At 47.7% G+C, this 8,934-nt stretch overlaps 1 protein-coding gene and 1 pseudogene across 1 annotated transcript in view; one reads left to right on the top strand and one right to left on the bottom strand.

The window, feature by feature from the left end:
• The window catches only part of Tmpo (thymopoietin), a 23,890-nt gene extending 18,389 nt beyond the window's left edge, over positions 1–5,501 (bottom strand). Inside the window, 1 exon segment of the mRNA XM_021173490.2 lies at positions 4,890–5,501. Coding sequence (XP_021029149.1) covers positions 4,890–5,205 — 316 coding nt within the window. The 5' untranslated portion in view covers positions 5,206–5,501.
• Positions 5,502–7,661: 2,160 nt separating this feature from the next.
• The window catches only part of LOC110302731, an 11,736-nt pseudogene continuing 10,463 nt past the window's right edge, over positions 7,662–8,934 (top strand).

The following is an 8,934-nucleotide window of genomic DNA, read 5'->3' on the forward strand; positions in this document are numbered from 1 at the left end:
AAAAAAAAAAAAAACAACAACAAAACTCTTTTAAAAAATAAATAAAAATAAAAACACTGCTCTTGGGGGTTGAGGGCAGCTTAGTGATAGGGTGCTAATTACAGAGACAGTAATGGCATCTAGTGTACAAAAGCAAATAAAAGCAAAGTAAAATAAATGGCCTCCTAGGACACTGGACACAAGTGGCACATAAACATACATGCAGGCAGAACACCCATATCTAAGTCATTAAAAAACAAAACGAAACCCTTCCTATCAGACGCGATGGGCTGTGAATATAACTCCACACTGGAGTGTCTGCCTAGCATGTGCTGGGTTCCAGTCTTCCCTTAAAAATAAGAAAGAAAAAATAACATAAGCCTCTTGAATTTACATTTCCATAATGAAAAAACTTCAAGTGAACAAGAAATACATTTTGAAGCAGGTAATCTGCTTGCATAAATTGAGCCCAGAAAGTTGGGGTCCACCAACAGGCTATTTGATATTAATATTTAATCTGTAGGGGGAAAAGTTTCAGGAAAGTAACACCACCTAATAAATACTAAATTTAATAAGAACAAGTAGTGGGAAGTGGGTAGTTTGGTGTATTCTGTTAACAAAGCAGTTTCAACCAAAGAGTAAGCATTAACTGTGTGGAATTTACCACCCTTGAAGTAGCTTTAACTATGTGCATTCAGTCAGTACCTGTGGAGACCACAAGAGGGCATCAGATCCCCGGAACAAGGACTTCTGATTGTGAGTAACCAAGTCAGTTCAGTGCTGAGAAGCAAACCTAGGTTATCTGGAAGAGCAGCCAGAGCTCTTAAAGACTGTAGTCCAGGGTGACCTTGTTGAACTCCCAGCAGTCCTCCTGCTGTCACCTCCCACGTTGTAGAACTAAGCGCGAGCCATCATACCCAGCTATAGAATACCACATGGGGCAGTCATGTATCTAACTGTGTTTCATCCTTCTGCACTATTCAGGAGTCAGGTCCAGTCAGAGCTGTGGGAAGGAAGCCCTGTCTTAAAACAAAACAGAAGAAGCACCCACCCACCCACAGATCATCAGCACAAGCAGTGGGGCATCCTCAACTCCCGCACACGGAGCCCGGGACGAGGATCCTAAGTTTAATGCCAGGCTGAGCTATACAGCAAGAATTTCTGTACGCAAATAGACAACTATGCATGCCTGAAGTTCCTTCCTCCCCCGACAGGCTCACCAGGAATGTTACTATGCTCCGCTGGATCCCTAACAGCGAACTTTCATGCTTGGCATGCTCTAACAAAAAGGCAGATTGCCAACCCCACAAATGTGTGCTCTTGTGCCTACTATCTAGGTGATTTTAACACCTAAAAATACTGCTACCAAAGACAGATAACTCGAAGCCTAAATCTCTCCCCTTCCCACCCACCCCCGACACCACAGGACCCATCATACGCATCCAAGGTAGAATTCTATGATGGTAATACATATGAAACAATCATATCCTTTTATGGAATTACCCTTAATTTAAAAATATTCACGAAGGCTGGGCACGGTGGAACATCATGCTATCTAGCTCACAGGTAACCAAGGCAGGAAAAAACCAGGGGAATAACTTTTATACAAGCAATCAAAAATGTTCTACATTTCTTCTGAAATTCAAGATACGTTCCCTGTGCTGCACTTTAAAGTGGTAATTTAATTCCTAAATCACAACTCACTTTATTCTTGTACTTGTTTTCAGTATTAGTTTCTCAAGTACTTGATACCATTGAGTCCAATCAAGACTATACATTTAAAAAGATTTAAACCGTGCAGGCGGAGAATACACACCTATCGTATGAGACCCACTGAGAGAAAGAACCCCCGCCATAAAGAGCTGGGTTGGAGCCAGCATCCACGGGCTATAGCAAGAACTGTGTCTCTCCACCAAGTGCTGGGCATCAGTGCTACACTTCTGGAGCATGCTAAACTGTCCCTCTACTCTCGATGTACATACAGCCTAGCCCCACAGAAGTGCTCACAAAAAAGGAAGGATCTTTCATGTAAGTTGAGCTGGTAAGAGGAAATATGACAATTTTTTTCCTCCTTTTTTTGGTTTTGCTTTTGTGTGTGTGTGTGTGTGTGTGTGTGTGTGTGTGTAGCCCTGGCTGTCCTAGAACTCAGAAATCTGCCTGGCTCTGCCTCCCAAGTGAGCCACCACTGCTAGACAATTTTTGTTGTTGTTTTTTTTAAAGATTTATTTATATGAGTACACTATAGCTGTCTTCAGAAACAAGGGAAGAGGGCATCAGATGGTTGTGAGCCTCCATGAGGTTGCTGGGATTTGAACTCAGGACCTCTGGAAAAGCAGTCAGTGCTCTTAACCACTGAGCCATTTCTCCAGCCCTATCAGCTACTAAATTTTACTTAAAGTGGTTGTGTGTGTGTTTTCACATTCTGGTACAGGTATGTGTCTTCCACATCTTTTAAAAAGACATGCCACTGGTGTGCCCAGCTTTTTATGTGGGTGCTGGAGATCAGGTCCTTGTGTTTTCATGACAGGTCATCTCCCTAGGCCCCTGAATAGCTTTAGCCCACAAAAAGCATGGGACCTAGCCGGGCGTGGTGGCGCACGCCTTTAATCCCGGCACTCGGGAGGCAGAGGCAGGCGGATTTCTGAGTTTGAGGCCAGCCTGGTCTACAGAGTGAGTTCCAGGACAGCCAGGGCCTCAGAGAAACCCTGTCTAGAGAGAAAAAAAAAAAAAAAAAAAAAAAAAGCATGGGACCTGCCACTACACGAATCACTGAAGAAAATGTAAATATGCATAAAGGCTTTTTACTCAGCTATAAAGAATAAAATCATGCCATGTAAAAAAATGGATGAAAGGAGATTATGTTAAGTGAAATTTGCCAGGCAAAGCCAGGCATGGTGGCACATGCCCACAATCCCAGTACCCGGGAATCAGAGACAATGTCATCCTGGGCTACAGTGCATTCAAGAACAGTCAGGGTCACAGGACACCCTATCTCAACTCCCCTTCCAAAGACAAATATCCTGCCTACACACTCCTAACATGCTGGGTCTAGATTTAGAAAAAAACACATGACATGTAAAATTGAAGGGAGTGCAAGGGGACTAATGTGAAGGGAGAAAGGGGTTAGGAGCCACGGGAGAGCTTGACACATGGGTAAGTAAAAAGTTAGGAGGAAACCCATTATTTTGTGGAATTGAAAATACAGTAACATGGGGGCCCGTGTGTTCTTAAGCTAGTTGCCCTTCCAGAGGACCTTGGTTCAATTCCCAGCACCCACATGGATGCTCAACTCCAGTTCCAGGGGATATGGCACCCCAGACACATGCAGAAGAAACACCAATCAACAAACAACAAAAAATCTTCAAACACACACACAAACAATAACATGGTATGTTTGCCCCCACAGAATCCACAAATAGGTGACACCAAAGATAGATAGTAGGCTGGTCAATATTTACTTGGTTTTAGGCAAGAGCTCAAGTAGCTGAGGACGGCCATGGACTGACCCTCCAGCTTACATCATCTCCAGACCGCTGGGATTACAGGTGCCGGACGCTGTAATTCACGGGGCTAGTGCTTACTAGACACTGATTTGTGCCAATCGTTTGTTTTTTCGAGACAGGGTTTTTCTGTGTAGCCCTGGCTGTCCTGGAACTCAGAAATTTGCCTGCCTCTGCCTCCCAAGTGCTGGGATTAAAGGTGTGCGCCACCACCGCCCGGGGATTTGTGCCAATCTTAAGACACTTAAGGCATTGAAAGTTAAGGGTAAAAGTTTTCTCAACTAAATCCACACATGCGTTTGGCGTAGCTTTCACTCTTGTTCGAGCAGTCAGGAAACAACCCACATTTAAAAAAAAAAAATTACCGCTAGACACTGTAAACTTTCGAGGAAGCAAACACCTTGAGGTGTAGTTCTCGGCTAGTACATGCAAAGAGGCTTTGAGATCAATTCCCAGCACCAAAACGAGAGGCAAACCGCGATACCAGTAAACAGTAGCGACACCAGTCAAAACATTCACGTGCTTCTCGAAGATTTAAAACACTCCAAATCAACACTCATAACTAATTTTTAATGACTTGAATTCTGTTAACTAAATATAAACCTACAAAATATTATTTAAAACGTACCCCCCCCAAAAGCCAGCAACAAAAAAAGCAAAATGATACACACCGGCAGGAACGCATCTTACATCTCACTGGCCTAAGGCATTCAAATTGTAATACTGATACATCGGTATGTCATAAACTTTTCTTTTTGCTTCCGGGTCTTTACTTCCTTCAGCAAAAATCTTACAACGATGAAACAAAACGCTCACTAGCTGGGATTCTCCAGGATGTCTACGGGAACAAACTTTTCCCAATGCAACGTACTTAAAGCGTTCAGTTTACAGTACAGCTAACCCACTTAAGGCGGGGCCTGATGACTGGAAGAATATGACACGCGAGGAAACAAAACGGTTCAAAAAGCCCTCCATCTGTTTAAAAAAAAAAAAAAAAAAAAAAAAAACCCAAAAAAAAAAAAAAGGGGGGAAGANTTTTTTTAAAAAAAAAAAAAAAAAAAAAAAAAAGGCCAGAAATGACTATGTCGCAAACTGCCCTCCAGGGAGCGCTCTGACACTGTTGCGAGTCACTTCGGCGCTAAAGCGGGAAAACGCTACAACTTCACCTCGCGCGCTGGGGGCCAAGCCTGTCGGGCTTTAGAAAACGGCTCGGAAGGCCGCGTCTACACCCACTCCGGACCGTGCACCGGGCCCGAGCAGCCAAGCAGCACAGCCGGGGCGGCTCGCACCGAGGACTCCCCTCTCCGCGCCCTCCCCGGCGGCCTCGCGATCGGGGCGCCGCCGCGGGCACGGGGAACCCCGGGAGGGGGCCAGCCCCGCCGCCGAGCACGCGCCGCGGTCGCCAAACGCCCGTCTCCCGCGGCCCCGGTCCCGGGGGGGTTCGCCTTACCCTGCCGACGGCGCCGCGGCCGCGACCCACGGAGGCCCCGGAGCCGAGCACCGGCGTGGGCTCGCGCTCCTCGTCGCTCGAGAAGTCGGGCGGCCCTTTGCTGTTGGCTCCCGCGGCGAGCGGCGGCCGGTTGCGCGCCGTGAGGTGCTGCAGGTAGAGCTGCACGTACACATCCTTGCACTGCTCACCGGCCGGGAGCGTCACGTTGTTGGCGACCAACTCGCTCTTCAACTTGTCTTTGGTCAGGACNGAAGGGTCCTCTAGGAACTCCGGCATCTCGTCCCCCTCCTTCTCTCCTCTCCGGACCCTCACAGTCGCCGCCGCCGCCGCTCACGCCGGCGCGCTCGCTCGCTGGTCCCCGGGGCTGCGCCCGCCGCCTCGGGAGATCCCTGCCCCGGAGCGGCGCCGCGGGCACGGCACAGAACTCGGGACACAAAACCCAGGTCTGGCCCCCGCCACAAAAAGCCCCTGGCGCACGACTGGGGAGCAAGTGCGGCCGAACCAGGAGCCCGCAGCGAGCCGAGCCCACACACAAGCTAGTGCGTGGGGTGGGGTGGGGGGAGCCTGGCTCGCGCACGCCCCAAGAACGCGCGCCGCCATTGGCGGGCGCCCGGAGGAAGCGCGCCGCCCATTGGCTGGGCGGCTCGCGCGGGTTCCAGCCGCCGCGGCGCAGGGCGAGAGGTGCAGAAACGCAGTTTAAAAGGCGCTCGGGCGGGAGCTCGGGCGCGGGGCCCGCTGTTTCCTCGGCTCTCCGCCCTTCCCCTCGGACGCCGATAAGGGATGGGCGGTACTGGGTTTGCGCGCTGTTTCCCTCTCTCCTGGCCCCCGCACCGGAGAAGCCTCGTCCCGGCCTCGATCGCCTTCGGACGGGCAGAGTTCTGCGCCAGCCCTCTTGAGGACCCTTTGCCCGGGCCTGGCTCCCTCCCAGGACACCGAGCCCCCCTGAAGAATGGCGGCCGCCTGGCCTTGCCCCCTCCGACTGCTGGCCCTGGAGGGGAAGCGTGGAAACCAGACAGGCTGTGATGCGGGGTGCGCAGGAAGTCAAATCCCCTCGGTTCGCAAACGCTTCTTTTGTCTGGAATCTAAGGAAAGCCAGACTTCCACAGCTGAAGGTTCCATACTGCTTTAGTTTGTTACAAAATTGCATTTTTAAGTTTCCCATTGCCTTCTTGCCCTTTTACCAAACGCTTTGGTGTCCATAGTTTTTGGGGCTTAAAACAAATGCCTTCTTTGTATTTTTGTTAAGCCGTCTAGGTTAAGACCCCCACCCCCAAGCACCAAGGATTTCCCCTAACTTCATCACAAACCTAATGTTTGGTAATGGGAACAAGATGAAACGCAACATTTACAAAGTCTCTAGTATTCAACTTTATGTGCCTGTAGTGGTGCATACTAATTTTTTTAATTTTAGAGGAAGCCAGGAACCCTGTAAAACTCATGCTACTGATTCAAGTTAGCGTCTCAAAAATGCCACAGTTCTGTTTTCTGGAACACAATACTGACCAGAAATGTTTCCTATTAACAAATTACATATATGGGCCAACATGATCAGAGTTTATTTTATGTAAAAAGTCCGCAATAAGATGTGTAGTTAATAAACGCTAAGGAGCCGGGCGTTGGTGACGAACGCCTTTAATCCCAGCACTTACGAGGCAGAGGCAGGTGGATTTCTGAGTTCGAGGCCAGCCTGGTCTACAGAGTGAGTTCCAGGACAGCCAGGACTACTCAGAGAAACCCTGTCTCGAAAAAAAAAAAAAAAAAAAAAAAAAAGCTAATGAAAGCATGTATAATGTTTCAATGTATATAGGTTTTTGAACAATGTAAATGTATACACAGGAAATGTCTCAGGACACTTCTCCGGAGAGGAAGTAGCTGACCTCAGATTTAGAGTCTCTTAATCATTTCCTCAGTGTCTTAAACTCTAGATTATGTTCTATAAAAAAGTCTTAAATGTAAGCGTGGACAAAATTTAAAATATGAACAAAAATATTTAAACTGTGCGTACCTATGTCGACATGGTTGAGCTGGAAGACATTGAAAAGCATAACCTTCAGTAAAAACGGACCTGTGAATCTGAGGATAGGTTTTCTTTTGAGTTTTCAAGACAGGGTCTCTATGTAGTCCTGACTGTCCTAGAGTTCACTATGTAGACCAGATCGGCCTCGAACACAGATCTGTCTACCTCCTCCTGAGTGCAGAGATCAAAAATGTGTGCCACCACTGCCTGGCAGAACATTATTTTAATGATAGATTATTTTCCTAGAGGGAATTTATTGTGTTAATTCCCCCTTTTAAAAACTCAGCATTGCTGGGCGGTGGTGGTGCACACCTTTAATCTCAGCACTTGAGAGGCAGAGGCAGGTGGATTTCTGAGTTTGAGACCAGCCTGGTCTACAAAGTGAGTTCCAGGACAGCCAGGGCTATACAGAGAAACCATGTCTTCAAAAACAAAAATAAAAAAAAGCATTGTAAGTCTTGAGCCCAGCACCCGTGAGGCAGAGACAGGTAGATCTCTGAGTTTGACCACAGCCTGGTCTACATAATGAGTTCTAGGATAGTCACAGGGCTACACAGAGAAACCCTGTCTCAACAAAACAAACCAGTAAACCTTCAGTATTCACATGTGTTTAAGCAACAGTATTATTAAGCTCGTAATGTAAATTAAAAATAATATTCTACCAGCCTGGTCTACAAAGTGAGTTCCAGAACAGCCAGGGCTATACAGAGAAACCCTATCTCGAAAAACAAAAACGGGAGGTTTCCAGAAGCGTAGCCACCGCCGTGCGCGCAGCTCCGGGCCTGTGGGGTGTTGGTTCTTGCCCTCGTAACCCGCTCTGTCCAGCCACCATGATAAGCGCCAGCAGAGCCGCGGCCGCGCGTCTGGTGGGCACCGCTGCGTCCCGGAGCCCCGCAGCCGCCCGTCCGCAGGATGGCTGGAATGGCCTTAGTCATGAGGCTTTTAGATTTGTTTCAAGAAGAGATTATGCATCATAAGCAATCAAGGGTGCAGTGGTTGGTATTGATTTGGGTACTACTAACTCCTGTGTGGCTGTTATGGAGGGCAAACAAGCAAAGGTCCTGGAGAATGCTGAAGGTGCCAGAACTACCCCTTCTGTGGTTGCCTTTACAGCAGATGGGGAACGACTTGTTGGTATGCCAGCAAAACGACAAGCTGTCACCAACCCAAACAATACCTTCTATGCTACTAAGTGTCTTATTGGACGACGATATGATGACCCTGAAGTACAGAAAGACACTAAGAATGTTCCTTTTAAAATTGTCCGTGCCTCCAATGGTGATGCCTGGGTTGAGGCTCATGGAAAACTCTATTCTCCAAGTCAGACTGGAGCATTTGTGTTGATGGAGATGAAAGAGACTGCAGAAAATTACTTGGGCCACACAGCAAAAAATGCTGTGATCACAGTCCCTGCTTATTTCAATGATTCACAGCGACAGGCCACTAAGGATGCTGGTCGGATATCTGGGCTAAATGTGCTTCGAGTGATCAATGAGCCTACAGCTGCTGCTCTAGCTTACGGTCTGGACAAATCTGAAGATAAAGTCATTGCTGTGTATGATTTAGGTGGTGGAACCTTTGACATTTCTATCCTGGAAATTCAGAAAGGAGTGTTTGAGGTGAAATCTACCAATGGGGACACTTTCTTAGGAGGGGAAGACTTTGACCAAGCTTTGTTGCGGCACATTGTCAAGGAGTTCAAGAGAGAGACAGGGGTTGATTTGACCAAAGACAACATGTCAGAGGGTTCGGGAAGCTGCTGAGAAGGCTAAATGTGAACTTTCCTCATCTGTGCAGACTGACATCAACTTGCCATACCTTACAATGGATGCTTCTGGACCAAAGCATTTGAATATGAAGCTGACTCGAGCTCAGTTTGAAGGCATTGTCACAGATCTAATCAAGAGAACTATTGCTCCGTGTCAGAAAGCTATGCAGGATGCAGAAGTCAGCAAGAGTGACATAGGAGAAGTGATTTTGGTTGGTGG

This window comes from Mus caroli, chromosome 10 (genome assembly GCF_900094665.2).
Source record: "Mus caroli chromosome 10, CAROLI_EIJ_v1.1, whole genome shotgun sequence".
Classification (NCBI taxonomy): Eukaryota; Metazoa; Chordata; class Mammalia; order Rodentia; family Muridae; genus Mus; species Mus caroli.